Here is a 21,820-nt window from a genome sequence, read left to right on the forward strand (position 1 = left end):
CAAAATATTATTTCCGGGGCATGAAATATTCATGAGGATGGTATAAGAGCGGTATGGTTGTACCACTTGAAGGTGCCGGAGCGACATGGAGGCTGTGATACAGTCAAGCACGTTCACTGAAGCTTTATTCCCAGCGCACACGCTGTTTATATATTTGCTGGGCTTTGTTACACCGCTCCCTTTGTCAAAACAAATCAGTGTCAATAAGGGTGTAAACATGCACGCTTCTGTCGCTCGTCAGCAAAACCACCTGCAAAACGCCCCATCATTCTGTTCGTCTGGTTAGCATCAATATTACAGGAAGAAGGGTGGAAGATGATATCAGATTGACATAAATGTTTGTTACGATTCCCACTGCAACTAAAGGAGACATACTGTAAGCACAAAAGAGTATTAAAGCCATACCTGCAAAAATAAAAGTTAGAAAATTACCATACCAAAGTTGAAATGCTACAAAAAAGTAAACAGAGGAGAAATCACGAGAAAAAAATCATTTTGGTTGTTGTAAATATTAGGAAAAACATACATTATGAGAATAATATGTGTAATAATAATGATGTTATAATAATGTTTTCATAAATAAAAATGTAAATTTTACAAACAATATTCATAATAGTATAAGAATAACGCATCCTTTAAAAAAACAAGTTGCGATATTAACGACAAAGTTGTAAAAGGCCATGTTCCAATTTTTTAAATGCAAGAATACATTCAGATATTAAAAAAAAAAGACCTTCTCAGAACATGACCTTTTACAATTTTGGGAATCTGAGGTTCCCTGCTTATAGTGCTGCCACCGCAACCCAACCTCAGATGAACGGAAAAAATGGATGGCTGGATGGAGAATACAGACACCTTAAAAAAAAGTTCATTATTACTTGTAATAAATAAGTCATAAAGTCATAAATTATGACAGAAAAGGTATTGTAAGAATAAGTTGTTTAAAAAAAAAAAAGTAGTAAATTACTACAAAAAAAGTCTCAAATTTTATAACATTTTAAAAAGTTGCAAATTCCGACAAAAAATAGTATAAAGAAGAAATTTTTTTGCGATAACAATTTATAATGTATGAATAAAGTTACATAGTTACATATTAGATATAAGTAATACTATGAGATGGCTAGCACGCAGACCACAAAGCTAGGAGACCCGGGTTTGATCCCCGCTCGGGCATCTGTGTAGAGTTTGCATGTTCTCCCCATGCGTGGGTTTTCTCCGGGGACTCCGGTTTCCCCCCACATTCCAAAAACATTAGGTTAATTGCCGACTCAAAATTGTCCATTGGTATGAATGTTAGGATAGGATAAGTGGTATAGAAAACGGATGGATGGAATACTATGAGAAAAAGTTGTAAATTACTAGAAAAAAAGGACACAATATGTATATGTGGATATGTATATATGTCTAATTTTGCAAACTTCCCTTACCATCCATCCCCAAATATATGGATTGGGGAATGGAGCTGTAAATTGCATTTAGATTAAAACACCCAGGATGGTCCAAAAGAATGAGGTTAATCCCTCTGGAAAAAGGTCTTTGTTAGGCTGGTAATGTGAACTTAGGTGTCCTGGTGAAAAAAATATAGTCATTACCACCAGATGAGGGCCTTCAGTCATGAGGAATGACCACTGCAACATCTCCGCATAGCCAACTGCAGTTGGACGCCCCTGCACAACCTGAAGCTCTGTTGTTCCATTTAAGGGAAAAAGCAACCCACATCATTATGGTGCCCCCTCCTCTGTGCTGTGTGGAAAACATCTCAAATGGGATCTCCTTGTCATACCAGTAACATTGGAACCCATCAGGACCATCAAGGTTATATTTTTTTTCTCAGAGAATAAAACCTTCTTCCAAGTTTCAATTTCCCATGATTGGTGCTCTCATGCGAATTCCAAATGGGCAAATCTGTGGCGCTAGAGCACACCTGGCCTTTGAAGAAGTTTTTGTTTTCTAAACACTTATTCCACAGATGCCGTCTGATGGTTATTGGACTGCATTCGGCACCAGTAACAACCTTCATTTGGACCGAGGCTCATCCCGTGTCTTGACAGACAACCAATCCCCCCACCCCCGGGGCCAGTGACATCTTTTTAAGTTTACCACTTGACTTTGTTGTTGCATAAGCCTCAGGATCTTTTAAAAAGTTTTAAGTGACTGTCTTACTGCGTCCAAATTCAGCAGAAATGGCGCGATTCAATAGGCTTTGCTTATGCAGCTCAATAATCCGACTGCATTCAAACAGAGAAAGCTTTTTTTTGCTTTTGCTATGAAGAAAACATGACAGAAAATGACACCAAATCCATATACCTATAAATGTAGTTAGAATAATGAGCCCTGAAAGAAGTTTGGGATGGCTCAAAACACTTGTTTTCAAAATGCGTGGTAAAACTGCCCCTTTGTGATGTCACAGAGGGACGGACTTCTTTATATGGTTCATAGTTAGGAAGCACTTTGGGTGTGTGACCAGCCACAGCTGAGTGGGCATACCCGGAGGCGGGCCGTCGGTGGAATAAATTAAAACAGACTGCTTAAGCAGGAAGCACAAATCAAAGGAAATACAGCTGGAATAGGTGCAGATTCTGGAAAATCTAAAAGGTTTTCTGTGCAGTTATTGTTATTGTGTGTCGTTGCTCTATGGGAGACCGCAACTCAATACAAAGGATGGAAAAATGAGCATTATAGGTCCGCTTTAAACTTTTGATCAGCTGATGAACAGCCTATTTGACTTTAATGGTTGTGTGCAATCAACGGCTTACTCAACAAATTTTGTTTCTTATTTTTGCACTTTAAAGCTCTACTCAAAACCATCTTAAGACCCTTTTTTTGTACTGATCTTAAAGGGAAACTGCACTTTTTTTGGAATTTAGCAAAAACGTGCTCCTAATAAATGTCTAATAATAAATTCATAAAACTGACTCATCAGCACCTCTGCTGTTACCTTTGCAGGCAAGTACTGCACTCCAATGTGCCTCAATAACTTCAAGAAACAATGAACAATGAATTCCACACCATTTGTAACAATGAAATGATCAACAAATTGAGTATGAGACCCATCCTTAGTCTTTAGTTTCCAGTGTAATGTTGTCTACCTCGCTACCCATCTACCTGCTCTGCTTGTCTCTAATAAAACAACACTGGCAACCCTTCAGGCTTTCAAGTTCTGATGTCAAACTGATTCATAACTTGAGGCACATAGATCCAATATTTACTCGCTGTGCTTTATTTCAAGTGATAAAATCTGACTCGAGTGCACAGCAGCAGCAGCAGCAGCAGCAGCTGACGAAAGGCAGCATTAATTGACTGTTGTCATCTCCCAACCAAAGCGCAGTCAGCCGAAGGGTGCCGAGGCTAAATCAAGGGTTCCTTTACTTTTTCCAGCAGTGTTTTCTCTTGTTTCCAGCACAGCTCTTTATGCCGCCTTCAAAAGACCTAACATGCAGATGGCAGAGCCATCTGTGTGGAGTCAAAGCGGCGCATTCAAACCTGAAGATCCCTTATTAAACGGCATGTAAATACATGGGAGGAGCCAGTGGAGGATGTAAAGAAACAAACTGATTAACTTTACACTTGAAGATCTTTGCCCAAACAAATCCAGTAGCACTCACAGCAATCACACAAGAACATGTCTGTAAACAAACACAATTCTTGTGCAAAACCAGCCTTTTGATCGTGATGTAAATTCCATTGCCATAAATGTCTGGAAGTCAAACGTCCTATAGCGGCGAATGGGGAAAACATGAAGACTATTAATTCTCTACAGGGGGTACAAAGCAGTAAAGTTGTTCAAACAAATAGCAGTTGAAAGAAAGTCCAAAAAAAGTCGTAATAAAATAAAATAAAAACAAGAAAAAAAGTCATAAATTATGAGAATACATGTCCAAATGGTAAAATTGGACCAAAAAAAGTTGAGGAAAACAATATACCATATAACACACACAAGAATATGTCTGCAAAGAAAAATGGGTTTGATGGTAATTAGACTAGCTCTAATTGGGGAACCTTTAATTAAGATGTCATCTATCCACTTTTCAAGGTGGTTCCAGTGACAGAATAATAAGGTGATACTAATATAGAAGGCCCATGAACAACCTCTGTTGACTTTAATTTAATGAAACGCTAAAGAAGCATGCGAGGGATGCTTTCCTCCTCCTTCCTTTGTGTCATTAACATTCTTTTCAGAAGAATGGAAAGAGTTTGACCACTACCTGCATTTTATGGCACTTCCATTCGGGTGTAGTCAAAATGCATCGGAAGACATGCTAGCATACATGGAATACAAATATCCTCAAAGATTTATAATCATTAGACAAATGGTCAAGTCCTACCCGTTCCCCTGCAAGGACATTTTGCTTGATAGCGGCCAATCTTGTTAAAATTTTACACACGTGCTTGTCAGGCCCCTAAAGACGTGAGCTGGAATTCATGACGATTTGGCAAAGCACCCTTAAGTTACATACAGTGGATGTTTTGCAGAGCTGTGTGAGACATTCCAAGCCAATCAGATACATACATAATTTTTTTTTTTACCGTATTTATTTAGTTACACAGTTTATTTAAATGTATTTTATTTTCTAAGTGTTTCTTTATTTATATTTATCTATTATTATATACATATTCTTTCTAAGGTGCTGCCACCTGCCATTATGCAAACATTCAAGCAGCATCCCTTCTTTTGTATCCATTAGGTACGACGACACAAGTCTGGTTTTAATCGGATGCCAGTCCACCTGCTGGCGCCCTCCGCTCTTTACAATATGTGAATATGCAGAAGCGTGATCATGGTATGAATATGTAAATATGAGCTAATTCGTCAGGCACACTTACAAGGGGACATGTGTTGGCTCTGCAGGGCAGGTTAGGGTGACAAGGCAGGTGAGGGGAGAGGGCAAGCGACTTACATTATTCTGGCATGATAACACATATAATAAACTCCATATGCATGAGTTCCACTGATTAAAGTAGCAATATGGGCTATTATAACCTTAAATATAAAAGATGTTGATGGTACACTGGCCTGGCAATAAGAAGAACAGCATCCCTGTCAACGCTTAGTGTTCCATATAATGAGCCTGGACACAACACTGTGTGGTGTTAGCGCTAGCGTCTGTGCTGAATTGTGTTTGCACAAACTTTGCAGCAACACTAAAATGATCATAAAGGTTTATTATAGCACAGATGAGTTCAGCTAGGGCTACAGTGCTACTTCGACAACATAGAACCTGTGTTAACTGTACAGGCAATGAATGTTAAGCCACATCCTAACATTCTCAACTGCCTTTCAAGTGTAAAAAGAAGCTAGAATTATCATATTTTATAAATAAAATAAAATAATAATAGAACTCAAATGAAATTATTGATATAGTGCGACAAACAAAATAATGATGATGTGCTGATGCCAGTTAGTTGCTAACTCAGCCATGTTGTACTGAGCAGCCAGGAGAGCCGGATGACTGCTAACCATGTGACTAATTAGGCATCAAAAAAAGCAAAGCACATTTGTGGTGTTAAAGATCCTGACCAAACTAAGCTGAAATCTCAAGTCTTGTGTTACTTGCTCCTGTCTTTCAGTATTGAACATCTCACATAACACCAAGTTTTGTGCAACTTTTGAGGCATGAAACTGATCCCATCCCAATATCTGAATCTGGATATCTGTCAATACCAATACTATTCAGATACCAGAGCTCTGCTTGTTATAATATTCTTATTATTGCAATAATAACAACAAGGAGGTGGTCAATCAACTGTGGCTTTATTGAGCAAAACAGGCTCAGACTATCAGCACATTCAGCTAAAAGAATATCAGCAAACTTCCACACATGCAGCGCTGCGCGCACACACACACACAAAAAAGTGCTGAGCTTGATGTATTCACAGCTTCGCAGACAGTCCGACAACACAGAACTCTTTAAGGGGAACTGCACTTTTTCTTTTTTTTGCCCATCATTCACAATCCTTATGCAAAACATAAACACATACTGTATTTCTTTCCGGCCGAGTGGTTAGTGCACAGGCCACACAGCTAGAAGACCCAAGTCATAGGCCGGCCATCTCTGTGTGGGGTTTGCATGTTCTCCCCGTGCATGCGTGGGTTTTCTCCGAGGACTCCGGTTTCCTCCCACATTCCAAAGACATGCTAGGTTAATTGGTGACTCCAAATTGTCCATAGGTATGAACGTGAGTGTGAATGGTTGTTTGTCTATATGTGCCCTGTGATTGGCTGGTCACCAGTCCAGGGTGTACCCCGCCTTACGCCCGGAGACAGCTGGGATGAGCTCCAGCATCCCTGCGACCCTTGTGAGGATAAGCGGTCAAAAAGGAATTAATGTATTTCTTTCCCTATAAAAGAGTTAATACAAGCCAGCTAAAATGCACGTTATTGCTACTCAGCTACTGATACACGGCTCGCCTGACGTCTCAAGCCACTCCCTAGTAACGCTACCTAATGGTGCCGGTACTGTGTGTTGTTAATTTTGAAAAGTTAACGCTATCTTATAAATCATGCCTCGCACATGTATTATTGAAGTTTGTCACAGTAAGCCAAATAGTTGGTCAACTTTGAGAGTCCACCACCTACCGGCAAAACAGGACAGACTGAAGGATGCCAGCTCTCAACTTGACAACATTGCTACTAAGACTCACTAAGATGATCCTTTGTTATGAGCTTTTTTTTTAACCTGATTAGTATTCCCCCAAACTGGTATTTAAAAGAATCTCATGTAACTTGCTGAAGTCTCACAAGATTTCCTGGGGTCTAGTATGTTGTCATACACAGCCATATCTTATCCCAGTGTGTGCATTGCAATGCATTGGCACACTACTGAAACTTTTGGTCAGTAGTCTGGCCTAATCTTGCTTGTTTGACTAGTGTGACCACTCAAGCACTTGGAAGAAAGGGACACCATTGTTCATGCACGAGCATACGCATATGCACGACAATGTACATGTGTCAGACCAATATCCTGCCAATTATTTATGATAACCAAGATTATTGGTTATTATTATTATTATTAGTAGTAGTAGTAGTAGTATTACTGGTTATAAAGCCTCATAGGATCAGTATCTTTCCCAAGGACACTTCAAACTGATCACTGGAAAACGGAGGATCAAACCTGCAAACTCCAGGTTGGGAGACAAGCACTTTACCACCTGAGCCTTGCCACACCAAAGAAGTGTCATATAATTTATGCCCCTCTGGTTAGTAATGATGCCCACCACATTGCAGAATAGAAACATATGAAAGGACTTAAAATAATCCACAAAATCAAATCCCACAGTGCACCCACTCATAAATGAGTACTTGACCATGCAACATATGCGTCATATAATAAAACATAATTGCTCCTCCCGTGAGTTATTGATGATAACCACCACCTTGCATTATGGAACTAATGGAAGCAATCCACACAGTCAACAAAGTTGTAGTACCATAGCACAGTAAAATGAAGCATCCTACCCAATGTATGTGTCATATAATCAACATAATTGTTCCGCCATTCCATCATTAATGATAGCCTACACCTGGTATAACTGAAATACGATTGTTCCTTCTACCTATTATAGAAAAACAACTGGAAATAATCCACAAAGTCTGGAAAGTTGTAGTAACACGGGTCTGTATAACAAAGTGCTGTGCCCTGTAGAGCAGTGTTAGTGCTAAGAAAAGTAAAGATAACCGAAAACATACAGTACATTTTGTCACTTGAATCTGTTGAGAAATAACAATACTTTCTTCCATGAGCATTTTAGTCATGGAACAACATGCTTGACACTCAGCACTGACAACATAAGGTGACACACTACACAAACACACTAGAAAAACATTCAAAGGTGTTGTCATTCGCCTGCAGTAACATCCACATTCCCCGCTTCTCCAAAAGACGGGAATTTCTCATGATATGAATTATTAATCCTGCTCCTAAACGGTGGCACTGATTTCAGCCACCACATGCAAGAAGATCATTCGGCTTGATCAGAAGAGCATGCAAGTATCAATCTGTTGCGTTTCGAGTGGCCGGGTGCACAGGTCTAAGTAATGTGGAATGCAATATCAAGGCATTATATACAGGTTCAAAGTTCACATGTGCCGGCTGCTCATAAGCAATGTGTGCACAAAACACACGGAATCGGTCAGACCCGATCAAAGCCAAAATGTTTGTGTTCCATTTGTACCAGGTACCCAGTGACAGGGATGGCACGTTACATCTCGGCAGGACTCCACGCTCTTGGGCTGGTGCTTAAAAATAGGTGACGGCAGCACAGGGGAGCAAGGGTTTTGCACCGACGCCTCACAGCTGGGGTTCGAATCTCAACTTTCTGTCTACTTCACAAAACACAAACACACACATATGAATCCCTGGAGTCCTTATATTAGTGTGCAGGGGGCAACACTGTGTTGACAATGAATGGATGCACTCACATGTGGGTTTTGTGTAGAAATTAGTCCATACAAAAAGGTCCATACAAGCGAGCAATAGGTACAAAAGCAAGTTTTAACATGGTCTAAAGACTAGTGTCCTAAAATGAGTGTGCAGGACGAGAATACTAGCGTCTATAATCAAAATGCACAGTACATGTTAATGGTTTTGTGCAGAAATCAGTGTTCAAAACAATACAAGCAGCAGGCACAAAAAGCTGCTAAGGAAGTTTGTATATGTTCTCATCCCATCGAGTGCTTTAAAAGACTACAAGCGACTGATGCAAGTGGCTTTTAAAGCACACCTCTTCATGATAAACATGAGGTCCGGTTTACATTAAAAAGTCTACAAACAGGTTGCAAGAGTCACCACGTATACATACAATAGCAAATGTGAGCTTCGTGCATCTGAGGGGGAAAAGTTTACCAGGACCAAACTTTTGACTTCTCCTCAAACCAGGTCCCGCCAGCACCCGGGCAGGCTCCGTGGAGATATACTCAGTTGTCCGGTTGAAAGCACTTCCAGCAAACCGAACATGCGAGCACGCTTCCAGATGCTCAACTTTACTCCACAACACAACGAGCAGCTTAAACCAAGAGTTGGGTTTAAAAAGTACAAAGCAGACCATGTGCAGCCCTGCACATGAAGCAAGCGTGGATGAAATATCCTGTTTTAAAATGACACACGCTAGTTTGAGAAAGTTCCATCCGCGCAGCGTGCATTCAGTTAAAAGCGCACAAAAATAAGCAAAATGTAAAATAAAAAGGGTGGACTTACTTTTCTCTCGCTTGGCTGTCGGAAGGGACCACGGCTCCTTTACCTTTGGCGTACATGCTGGATTCTGTTTTAAGACTTTTGCCCCACTCAACACCTGTCAAAGAAAGCAGCCAGGAAAACGCTCCATCTCCATAGCTACCCCTTCAGTGTTTTTCCTCCCCCCTCCTCTCACCCTCCTCCTCCTCCTCCCTTCTTCCTCCCCCCCTCCTCCGTCTCTCCTCCCTCCTCCCTCTCTTTCTCGCTCACTTTTTTTTTCACATCTCCAACATTGGCCACAAATCAGGCACAGTTTCTATCGGGGGGACTTGAAACCGTCCTTCGCTGGATTTTTTTTTGCTCCCCCCTCCCCACCCCACCTTCTCCTAGCCTCAGCAGGCTGTTCCACAAGCCTGCACTTCCTCCCTCCGCTGAGCACGCGGTGGGGGCTTCTTAAAGGGATACACACGGGATTTTTTTTTTTTTTTTTTTTACTGACCTCCACAAACATGATATGTTAAAGTTTTAAAATAGTTTGTGTTTCTGTTAGCTGATGTGTCAATCACCACATTTGGATTGGGAGTACTGAAAGTGTTCTTGCTTCAAGAATATTATACAGTATATTTCATATTGTGTAGTCCATTTCGATTAGGCCCACCTCTTGTCCTCATTAGGTGGGCTGAAGCCTATCCCAGCTGACCTTTAGGGACGAGAGGAGGGCTACACCCTGGATTGGTCACCAGTCACTGGGCACATACAGACAACCATCCACCCTTCCATTTTTGGTACCACTTGTCCTCATTAGAAGCCTACCCCATCTCCAACTGAAACAGGCTAAACTGGCATTTTTACCCAACAGCTATGATGAATATGCTTGACCAATGAGCAACCACAAGTGGTTAATGTCACCGATATGGTGCCAGACAAACCACCTCGTAGTACATAAACAGTACCTGCTTTTGCCAGCGGAAAAACCTGAGTAGTGATATCAAATAAAAAAGGGGCATTAGAATTGCTCAACATTTGTATTATTTAAGTTATGTCAAATCCGATGAAAAATGCAGACACTTAATACCCTTTGTTACACAATGTTTGTCATTTTACTTCACCCATATTTATTTATTTTAACATCTTAAGCATGCTTTACATTCCATGTGAACATCTTGTACATGAATATTCATGGCGCATACACATACGCACAAGTATAATGTGGAATTTAGAAGCCTTGGGGGCACAAAACACTGCAAATGGGTTTTACAGCAAAGCAGATGTCTTGTGTCAAGTGGTTTAAGCCATGAAAAGTGATGGAGAAGGTGTTGCTGTATTTGATTTTCAAGTTCTACTGCAGCTAGCTACAAGGCAACCTTCGAAGTTGCGCATACTATGTGTTCTGTGATGCTGGTTGATTTCAAATCAAGAACTAATTTCAAAATATTGGAAATAAAAAGTCCAAACAGCGGCTTATGTAAAATTTTCACATTTCTAACCGCCATTAAAATGTACAAAGAATATAATCGATATTAATAATTCATAAAAAATATTATTGTACTCCAATTTAAACATGCAGAAGAAGGAAGGCTGCAAGTTTTGCCAAATGACTGTGATTGGCGAAACTCACTGTCAACGCATAGCAAACCATACTAACGGGAGGTGACAAGCAGGCTGTGACCAGCAACATCGGTGAGCGACATGTTCACATCCAGAGCCAATCACAGGGCACATACATATAGTCAAACAACCATTCACACTCACATTCATACCTATGGACAATTTGGAGTCACCAATTAACCTAGCATGTTTTTGGAATGTGGGAGGAAACCGGAGTACCCAGAGAAAACCCACGCATGCACGGAGAGAATATGCAAACTCCACACTGAGATGCCCAAGCATGGAATCGAACATTTAATAATGTAATGAATTAATAGTGTATTTAAAAATGTATTTAATTTGTAGTGTAATTAAATGAATAAGGGTTGTGTAGCTTCTAATAAAAGTACTTACGTTGGTGGGTACTTTTTTGTGTATGTAACTGATGTAACTGAGTGGCCAAACCTTCTCTCTCTTGTCAGAATTAGTTTAATTTCTGGTTCTATGGTTATCATCACACTTTTCCTCTTTGCCATCACTGTTATCCTTCTGTAAAAAATGCAAAAAGTCATGTAAAAAGCAAAAGCTGATCCTTCAGAACGATGTTTACAGAGCTGAAGTCTCTTGACATCATGTTGATGTTGATATGACATATTCTTCCTGAACACCATGTCTGCATTTAACTGATGACATACTTTTAATGGCTGCTTTCACCTCATAGTTCACTTGAAACTACCAACACTTCTCTATGATGCCTTAGTCCTCATGATGCTGGATCCCATTTAGACCTCATCTATGAAACCCAGTGACCCACGCCTAGAAAGCATCCACGGCACCATAACAAGGTTCACCTCGTGTTCTATGACACATCCACTCCAGTGTCATCGGAGCTCTTTATCAAGCAAGTGTGCGTCCACACGGATTTTGACGTGGCTCGCTGGACACAGGGAAACAATTTAAAGCGGTTATTGAGCTGTGCTGTGGGTGAAAGGTGGCGGATGTGCCTGAGAGATGTGTAGATGTATGTTCAATCTGGTCAAAGAGGTTGTCTGAGGAAGAAAAAGACAAAGTGGATTTCTGAATATAGATTTTCATTTGTGCGTACTGGTGGGCGTTAATCATAATGAGCGGGATTGACTCATTTTTTTTATTAATCATTCTATATTCAAATTGAGAATCAGCTCAGGGTTTCAATTGACTCATTCCACCATAGTGAGACATGATCTTTGATGAATGTGATTTAAAAAAAAAAAAATCAAAAACAGAATTGTATATGATGCCGGAAGCCAAAAGTTAATTCAACTCATACGGTGACCCGGCTGTGGGAAGGTTTCACCCACTCATCTTTATATCATGTAAAAGAGTGCTTTTTCAATTGGTTTGCAACAACAAATGGAATTAAACACAGCATTTAAACATAACACAAAAAATGGGTGCATTTTGTTAATTGCTGTGATAGAATCCAGCTTAATAATGCCATGCTTTTACTTTGAAGCTGATTTTGCACTGAACAGGAAGTCAATGTGTGCACGATTTAATGCTGAGTAACTATACAGTAGTTGCAATTGTCGTTTTACGCTGTACAGCAATAACAAGTAAGCCTTCTCAAGTGACAATGCTATGAAAATGAAAGTTGGATATACTTCAGAGTAGTCAGTGTACAGCTTGTATAACAGTATAGATTTAATATCCACTGCAGATGATTCAATTACTGTCTAAATATTTGGAAAATAGCTTGACATTTGGCCCTCAACAGCCTAAAGACAATACATAATAAATCAAGCATTGAATGTGAATTGAAATTGAAATTGAATCAAGCATAAAATGGACTGTATATACCGCCATACACTGCCTCCTAAATCAAACTCTAACATTTCTCTGTCAGAACTGTCAAATCTATCATATTGGTTCAGCGGCAGTCATGTTTCCAGTTTAAATGTCTATAAAGTCGCCTCTGATGGATGGTTGTCTGCTAAATCTCAAGTTATGTTTAAAAGAAAAAAAAACCCTCTTAAGTATTTTATTGCCAAATTTTGGAGACACTCCACTTTAGTTGTCCAAAAAGATATACTATATTATTTGTTTCATGTGTAGCTACTATAACCAGAGGAGTTAACCTGCCATCATTCTTCTTGTCGTGACGGGAGACCAAAAGAGCAATGAATGATTGGATGGCTGGATGGATGTACTGTAATCTTCTTTATAAATTGAATATTTTCACAACCAATCTCTTGATATTGCTCTCTAGTCATGAAATAATACCCCCATAGTCACCTTTACACCCATATTGCTCAATAGGGTAGATATCATCAAAGAAAATAAGCCATTTAAGACATAAAATCAACCTATATGTTAGCATTTGGGCTGCATGGTCATCTAGTGGTTAGCGCACATGCCACGCAGCGAGAAGACCCAAGTTCGATTCCACCTCCGGCCATCTCTGTGTGGAGTTTGCATTTTCTCCCCGTGCATGCGTGGGTTTTCTCCGGGTACTCCGGTTTCCTCCCACATTCCAAAAACATGCTAGAATGTGAGTGTGAATGGTTGTTTGTCTATATGTGCCCTGTGATTGGCTGGCGACCAGTACCCCGCCTCTCGCCCGAAGACAGCTGGGATAGGCTCCAGCAGAAAATGAATGAATGAATGACAGTTGCTTGTTGTTGGTTTTTTTTACTTCAATGTAACATTAGCGACACCTATTGATCAGTGTAGAATAATACATATCATCGTATTCATTTATCATCTTTGAATGAGCCTTCTGAATTCATTATATTATTTTAGTTTATATATATTTTAGTTCATTTAACCATTTTGTATGTGTGCAAATGCTTAATTTAGGCAAGACATGCAATTTGCTTCAATATGCATATTTTTGAGTAATAATGGGGCATATTCAACAATACAAAAGCAATTAATTAATATTAATCAATATTCATATTAATTAATATGTTCTTTGAAAAAAGTGTGCTGTGAAATTTGAAGCACAACATGCCGAGGGATTGCTATATAGGGGACAGAGGACTGAGGTGGCCGGGCGGATGGGAGTGGACTTTGGTGAGTGAGCATGATGACGCAAATGGAAAGAGACAAAGAGGACAGGAAGGCAGACAGACATAACAGCTGGTAGGTGGGTAGTGTTGTTCTGACAGGGCCTGTGCTAACGTTATATGCACTGTTCTAATGTAAATAATGCTAACATAATAATTTTAATGCCAAAATACTTCATAAACTCCATGCCCAAGGTAATCGCCTCATGTGTCGTTAATAAACAGACACCTCAAATAAAAGTGGTGTGAATTCAAACCCACAATAAAAGCCTGTTGTTCTGGCATTTGTGTGTCTCACTAAACATTACAGTAACATTGCTGACACCTAGTGGCCAGTGTAGAATGCTACACGTCATTCACAGTGTCTTTGAATGCCTTGTAGTGTAAATACTGTACTGTACTGTGTATTTGAGATCCTTTCATTCATTCATTTTCTACCGCTTTTCCTCACGAGGGTCGCGGGGGTGCTGGAGCCTATCCCAGCTGTCTTCGGGCGAGAGGCGGGGTACACCCTGGACTGGTCGCCAGCCAATCACAGGGCACATATAGACAAACAACCATTCACACTCACATTCATACCTATGGACAATTTGGAGTCGCCAATTAACCTAGCATGTTTTTTTTTTTTATGTGGGAGGAAACCAGAGTACCCGGAGAAAACCCACGCATGCACGGGGAGAACATGCAAACTCCACACAGAGATGGCAGAGGGAATTGAACCCTGGTCTCCTAGCTGTGAGGTCTGCCTGCTAACCACTGGACCACCGTGCCACCTGTATTTTAGATCATTCAACCATTTTAATGCTTCATTAAGGCAAAAAAAGTACACTTTGTTTAATTCTGCATATTTCATGGCTAATAATAGGCCGTATTCAACCACAAAACATCATGATTGATTAATTATCATTTTTTGAGAAATTTGAACTGTAAAGTAACAAGGTATGACTGTACACTGGCTCAATAGCTATAGCTCAATATCATTACAAAACTGCACTTATTCAAATAAAGGCTTTCCCTCTAATGAATGCCTTATAAATAAACATGTGGGAGCTGGTGTTGTGTTATCTTGGTAAGGTTGGTTTGTTTTTTTTTGCACCCCTCATTTTTGTTGTGGCAGTTTAGAGTGTATATTTTCAGCATTAATGTGAATCCATCAATCTTGCCACATTAGTGAGAACCCACGCTGTTGTTCTCCACACTCATCTGATGGATTTCCTCCAAACTGGCAAGCACCTTAAACCAGCTACGGCAAACTAAAGAGGCTTTTGAGTGGAACCAGCCCCCCTTTCGTGCCATTTTTCCAGCTTTAAGTCAAGATGTGGAGGTGGGGAGCAAAGATGGACTGAGTGTGAAGGGAAGAAGGGAGGCAGGCCGAGGGGGCCAAGGCTGACAAGAAAAAAAGGGGCTTGGAGGGGAGGAGGTCTCGCTGCTCTGCTTTGTGTTGCGTGATTTTCTTCTACACACACATACAACCCATGAGTCCAACACTCACTATTTGCTGAATTATTCAAGCTGTGATCAATTTAGATTTGGCTTCACGGAGGCAGCAAAAGGGGGGAATTCCTCTGCTGGTCAAAATTGCAATGCATTGTGTTTTTCCTTCCCGTGCAGGCTGGATGTCCGGGTGGAGGCAAGACCCTTCAGAGGGGCACTTGTGTTGCATAACAGGCTCTTAGGAGCGGGGAAGGAGTATGTTCATAAGTATTAGGGGTGTAACGGTGCGCCATAATTACGGGTCGGTGCCTACCTCAGTTGTCACGGCTCAGTTTATTTTCAGCACAGTAAGGGGCGGGGGGGGGGGGCAAAACATAAAACTGATTTGTTTTATGCTAACAGCTAGAGTAAAAGTTTGAACAGTGTGAATTATTTCATTTTTAGTATACAAAAATTCCTTATTGGCTGAAGTGCAACATTAACAGTTAACAGCTCGTAGCCCAATTCCCAATCTCTGCACACCGCTTTCATCTTATCCACTTGCCTTTTATGATAATTTTTCGGTTCTTTGTATTGAGTTGCGGACTCCTATATAAAGCAGCTACAAACAATAATCAACACAGAAAGCTTTCTAGTTCTTCCAGAGTCTGCACCTATTCCACTGTATTTCTTTGGATTTTTTGGTTCCTGCGAAAACAGTCTGTTTTAATGTATTCCACCCACGACCCGCCTCCAGGCAAAATTCCGGTTTGTGCCGCTAGCTGCGAACCACACTTTATAGGAGTTCATCAACAGTATAGGAGTTGATAATGAAAGGCGATTTATCTTTTTCAAATGTCCGCTTTTAACATACAGCCATACGTGTCGGATCCAGAAGTAGAAGTTTCTCAAGAAAAGAGGTTACTTCAAGAAGTCGCTCAGTGATAAGTGGCTTTAACATTTTAGCGTTTTCTACAGCATCGGTAACGTCTAATGTGGCCATTACATGCTTTTTGCAGGACTCCCACTGTTTAAAAAATTCGGGTAGAGCCACTGACTGTGGTGGGAAACAGCTATTAGCAGCCCCGCTCACTGTATGCACACTCTATAATGCTACACAAAAAACAGTCCAGTGTGAAATGCTGTTAACAGATTAAAGTGCATTTCTTTTGCTGGTAGGGAATCAGGAACTCCACCCACTTGTGCCTGATGGTGGCATCTTAAGTGGAAAGTGGAAAAATAATATAAAATAATAGGTCCCCTTTAAAGATGGAAGAGGGTTTTCAAGCTCCAGTTTCTCCGTCGTTAGCCACGACGCTGTATTTGCTTATGGATTAGCCTATGGGCTCACAGTGTGGAAAATCAGGCGTTCAGCACCGTAAAATCTGATTATGAATATATGTAGCCTTACATCCCTAAAAAAGGTCACACAGTATTATTCAAAAGTGAGTACAGTGGATGCCCCACATATTCACAATTCAGCATTCGCAAAAAGTTACTGATTTTGTGTTATAAACTGCAAGTAAAAGCTAGTAAACAAGTGCTAATAAAACAAAAAATATCAGGGTCATACATAACCACATAACAACAATACAGTATGTTGGTGTGAGGTTTGATTGGTTAAGCGCTTTCGTTTCTACCTTGTAATACATAACCACATAACAACAATACAGTATGTTGGTGTGAGGTTTGATTGGCTAAGCGCTTTCGTTTCTACCTTGTACTTTCTGATGGTGGCGCCACTTCCACAGGAATGGATCACACACATGTCTCATTGCTAGGTTTCACGTGACGTCACATCTGATTGTTGTCGGCCGTGCCTCAAAGAGATGGGGTGCAAACAAGAGTAGGTATGTACAATCAGAGCATAAATGCCACATACATGTCTGTTCTCGCATGTGGAAATCGTTCAAATATGTGTTTCGAGAGACATTATTCAAATTAGTCAAATATGGATACGCTCGAGTTTACAGGGAGCAACAACAAGCATAATTTAAAACTATTACGAAGCTAAACATGGTTGGAAATCAAAAATGTAAATTCATAAAGAATTGCCTCATAACAGAAAACTATAGATATCCACATATCGCTTCATCTAAAATACCCAAACAGTATTAGTGCTCAATTATTCAATATACATACTGCCAATATGACCAAGTCTGCTCTGTTGCAAGAATGGAAACTGAATGGAAAAGTAAGATATAAGATTGGGAAAGACTGATTGGAGTTTGTGAAGCGATTGTGTTATTGACACATGCCTGTATACACCGGGTGCTCCACGCAGCTCGGCCTGCCTCCCTGTCCCTGCCCCTCTATGAAGAATCAAAGGTGGACAATTGAGGTGTCCCAGGCCCCTCTCCATCCAGGTTCTCCTGAACTCCAAAGCAGAACCCTGGTGAAAACTGTGAGGTGTTCCATGGAGATGTGCAGTGGGTTCCAGGGCTCCCAGCACCCAGAAATAGTGTGTGAAATCCAACTATGTAGCTCAGACTTTTTCCAAACAATGTATCGAAACGTATTCATGCGGATGGATTTGATATAAGAATGAAAATAGACATTTTAGAAACATTATTTTCATTACTTCCGAAGCTGAAAATAAGCTTTCATTGCTTTTCCATTGTCTTGTTTTCAATTATTTTATGTTTTCATGCATCACACAACACCTCCGTGAATCACCACCTTATGGTGGTGGAAAGGTTTGAGTGCCCGAGTGATCTTAGGAGCTATGCTGTCTGGGGGTCCAAGGTAACAGGCCAGGCCAAGAGTGATTCAGAAGACCCATATGAGGAGAGACCGCACCACGCCCGGACGTGGGATACATGGGCCACCCTGCAGCCGGGTGAATGCCAAGTGGTCGGGCCCTCACCCGTGGGGCCCAGCCGGACCCAGCCCGAAGAAGCCACACAGGATCTCCCCCCCATACACCCACCACCTGTGGGGGCAAGAATAAGTGTCTGGTGCATTGCGTTTTGGGTGGCTATCTTTGGCGGCCAAATCTAGTTCTTGGGACATGGAACGGCTTGCGGAACTCCTGAAGCAGCTGACATGTACCGTCAGGCCAAGCAGTGGTAGAGGTAAAAACTCGAAGAGGAAAGATTACAGTATACTGTACAGCTTGTATAGATTTACTATCCACTGTTAAAATGAGTCAGCACACACCATTACTGTGTAAATAACTGGCAACACAGCAACACGAGTGAGTGCACCTCATGGTGAACATGTCCAAATTGTGTCCAAGGTGTCAACATTTAGTGAGCGTTAGGAAGGAGAGCATGAGTGAAATAGTGGAAAGTATTTCTCCCATCAGAGGAATTTTCCCCAACATTGATCCAATACAGACATGACTGGAATGTCATCGGCACACCGTAAGGAAAAACGGCTTCCTGTTTTGTATTTGACCGCAAACAGCAAGCGGCCCTGACAAGAACCGCAGCAAAACATATGGTTTCATTTGATGCCCCCACCCTCACACTCCCTCCTTCCATTATCCAACACGCTCCACCCCGCCTCCATCATCTCTATACTTCCTTCACCACCACAACATATTGACCCGAGAGTCAAATTACCATGACGCTGCTCGCAGGAGGCAGCAGCGGCGAGGGCCACAGGTCACGACAGCGGCGACTAGCTGTTTGGCAGCCTGATCAACCTTCAGCTAAACCTGCAAGGCCTCGCTTCGCTGACTCTCCCGCCTGATAAGGAGGAAGGAGGATGCACCATCTGGGATTGGAAGACAGCCGATGAAATTGCATCATTGTAAAAACACGCCTCAGTGGAAGAAGCAGCATGGTAGTGTCTGCTCTTTTTACATTCAGACACACAGTACACTGTCATACATACATGGTGTCCTCCTGCAGCACACAGCACTGTGACCTCCCACTGCCCCATGGCCCTATGCATGCGTGTTATTGTGCTACTGTGAGTATGAAGCAGGCAGACTGGGGGGAAGGTTTTTTCTTCTTTTAAACAGACGAGCTAATGGGGGTTGTCACACCAGGGAGTCGGGGGATGGACGGTCGTCTGCTCTTTGGTACCCTACAGGGGAAAAGAAATGATAGAAATTTGTATGGTAGAAAACATAAATATTCAACTGTCAAAATGATAAAAATATCTTCAAATAACCTTTTTACCACCATCTGCTATGGTCAAACCTTAAAGGGGCTTTTAGTGATTTAAACTTGAGTGGAAATGGACACAACTCCACATTGTAAAGCAGCAGTACTACCTGTATGCCATTTATCTCAGCCAGTCTCGGTCTCTAATGAAAGTAATGGAAGTTAGAATTACTTAAAACAAAAAAAAATCAAATATAATGAAAATAGACCATTTATTACTAATACAATGGTAATTGTACATTTTAAAAAGTATTATAATATCCTAAAACAATATTTGTTTGGTTTTTGTACTACTGTGTGTAAAAAAGACTAATCGTCATGTTATGGCAACAGCTGCTTCACAATAATGAGAAGTTAATATGATACACACATGTTGATTTATGGAACAATCAAAATTACCCCGCCAGATGTGACATTTTATTATTTTAATAATAATAACAATAACAACTTCTCTGTGATTGGCTGGTGACCAGTTCAGGGTGTACCCCGCCTCTCGCCCGAAGACAGCTGGGATAGGCTCCAGCATACTCGCGACCCTAATGAGGATAAGTGGTATAGAAAATGGATGGATGGATGAACAATAACAACAGGATTTTGAGACTGACTTATGCGGCTTCCACTGCACAATTATGTATATAATTATGTATATAATATGACGATATCAAATATTTTTCTTTGCCACCTTAATCAGGATTTTATCCAGATTTTCCAAAACCCCCCTCAAAGGAACTTTCACACAAAATTTAAAGAGGACCTATTATGCTCATGTTCAGCCCTTTGTATGGAGATGTGGACTCAAGCCAGCAGCATAACCCGGACAGAAAGCTTTCTAGATCTTCCAGAATCTGGGAGACTGATGGTGTGTGTTTAATACTTTAAACCTGACCATTTACAGCTGTATCCTATGATGTTATAATAGTTACATAACAGCTAACATTCAGAAATGTGGGTGGGATCGATATATTCATTTGCTGAAGTGTGAACAGTATGTTTCTGAGTGTGTGTGTAGTTTGCATGTAAACACACATGTCCGCCATTTTAGGCATTACTATACAAGACTGCAGTTCAGTGTTCAGGCCCAATACAAAAAATAATAATGCTCATTTTTGATTGACGTTGTCAAACAGATATGCTTTTAACAATATGTTTAATACAGTAGTTGTAGTGGTGTAGAACTGTCCTGCATAGAATAATACAGGAGCCAGTTTCAGCCCACATTAATGTGTAGGATTAGACAAAGACACACTCATGCAAGTAGAGAAAAGATAACATACACATTTGCTTTATTTCAGCCGCCACGTGTGATGCATAGACGGGGGGGTCAAGAAAAGGACAAGAGCTGACATGATGGCTGGAGGTGTGCATCCACGGCAGGATGCGTACTTGATGGTGATGGCAGGGTGGATGCTCAGTCATATGAATAATAGCAAGCGCTGAGAGGGCGAGCAGCCATTTTTAACACTCTGCATGCCTTCACCAGCTGAATGGCAAATAGTGGTGGTGGTTTTAAGAAGAGAATAGCCAGAAGACATTTATAGTCCATGTTGGGATGATACATTTAGAGCTGCATATTTTCTCAGCAAAGTAGGATGGATGATGTCTTTTCATTTAGTGTATATCAATTCCATGCTTGCTTTTGGTTCACGTAGAGATAACCATTAGGTTATGTCCTGTGTATGTGTAGTGGAGTGTATAATTTTATATATTTTGGAGCCGAAGAGGAACCAAAATAAAAATTCTGGCATCAGCGAAACATGGTTTTGGACATCCCATTACATTGGTTTTGAAATGAAAGATATTGCAAGTGCAAACCTGAATAACTAACTTTCTTTTTGATTTGAATAGTTTGTGTTTGGACCGCATCAGAGCTGAAATCAAAGGTCCGGTTTTCAATCACCTTTGCCTTTCACACAGAACCCAGCAAGACATTATGAGTGCACTTTCACACAGTGACTCACCAGCTATTAATCAGAAAATTTGATGAGAGATAATATCGAGCGGTCAAAGGCAAAACTGGTGCAACATAGACACAACAGTTGACCAGTGTCGTTTTACACAGAACCCAGCAAAATTGGATATTGTTGTAATTGTGTCACACAGGACTCCTGCAGTCGTACAATTACATGATATCGACTCTAATGTCTGGTGTGTTGGACAGCACGATGTGACAAGTCAGTCTTAACGTGCTTTGACGCAGAGATTCCGCAAAATTTCTGCACCACACAGAATTAATGAGGAACCATCCATAAAATAGAATCCCACTGTAACACGGAAGTACCAATTCTGTTCACCAATCAAGAGACAGCAGCGTCACTAACTCGCCTGGTGTTCTCTGCAGTCCAGAAAATAAACTGACCGTGATTTGAGCAAACACTGTTGTTTATTTCCTTCCCTTTAGCTTCAGCATCTCCTTAGAGAGTCTCCAGCACAAATCTGTCCTCCAGCACACTAAAAAGTCTCAAAAAACGGCAACAGGGACAACACACTG

General features: G+C 40.8%; 1 protein-coding gene and 1 long non-coding RNA gene across 3 annotated transcripts in view; both read right to left on the reverse strand.

The window, feature by feature from the left end:
* The window catches only part of ssbp4 (single stranded DNA binding protein 4), an 85,116-nt gene extending 75,762 nt beyond the window's left edge, over positions 1-9,354 (reverse strand). For both annotated transcript variants that reach the window (XM_058072295.1, XM_058072296.1), the window contains exon 1: positions 9,195-9,354. In XM_058072295.1, the coding sequence (XP_057928278.1) occupies positions 9,195-9,250 (56 nt within the window). In that variant the 5' untranslated portion in view covers positions 9,251-9,354. The remainder of the gene's footprint in view (positions 1-9,194) is intronic.
* Positions 9,355-18,343: 8,989 nt separating this feature from the next.
* Positions 18,344-21,820, reverse strand: part of LOC131129122 (uncharacterized) — a 31,299-nt gene continuing 27,822 nt past the window's right edge. Inside the window, exons 2-3 of the long non-coding RNA XR_009129760.1 lie at positions 19,058-19,252; positions 18,344-18,937 (exon numbers count right to left, since the gene is read on the reverse strand). This is a non-coding gene — a long non-coding RNA (uncharacterized LOC131129122). The remainder of the gene's footprint in view (positions 18,938-19,057; positions 19,253-21,820) is intronic.

This window comes from Doryrhamphus excisus, chromosome 5 (genome assembly GCF_030265055.1).
Source record: "Doryrhamphus excisus isolate RoL2022-K1 chromosome 5, RoL_Dexc_1.0, whole genome shotgun sequence".
Lineage (NCBI taxonomy): Eukaryota > Metazoa > Chordata > Actinopteri > Syngnathiformes > Syngnathidae > Doryrhamphus > Doryrhamphus excisus.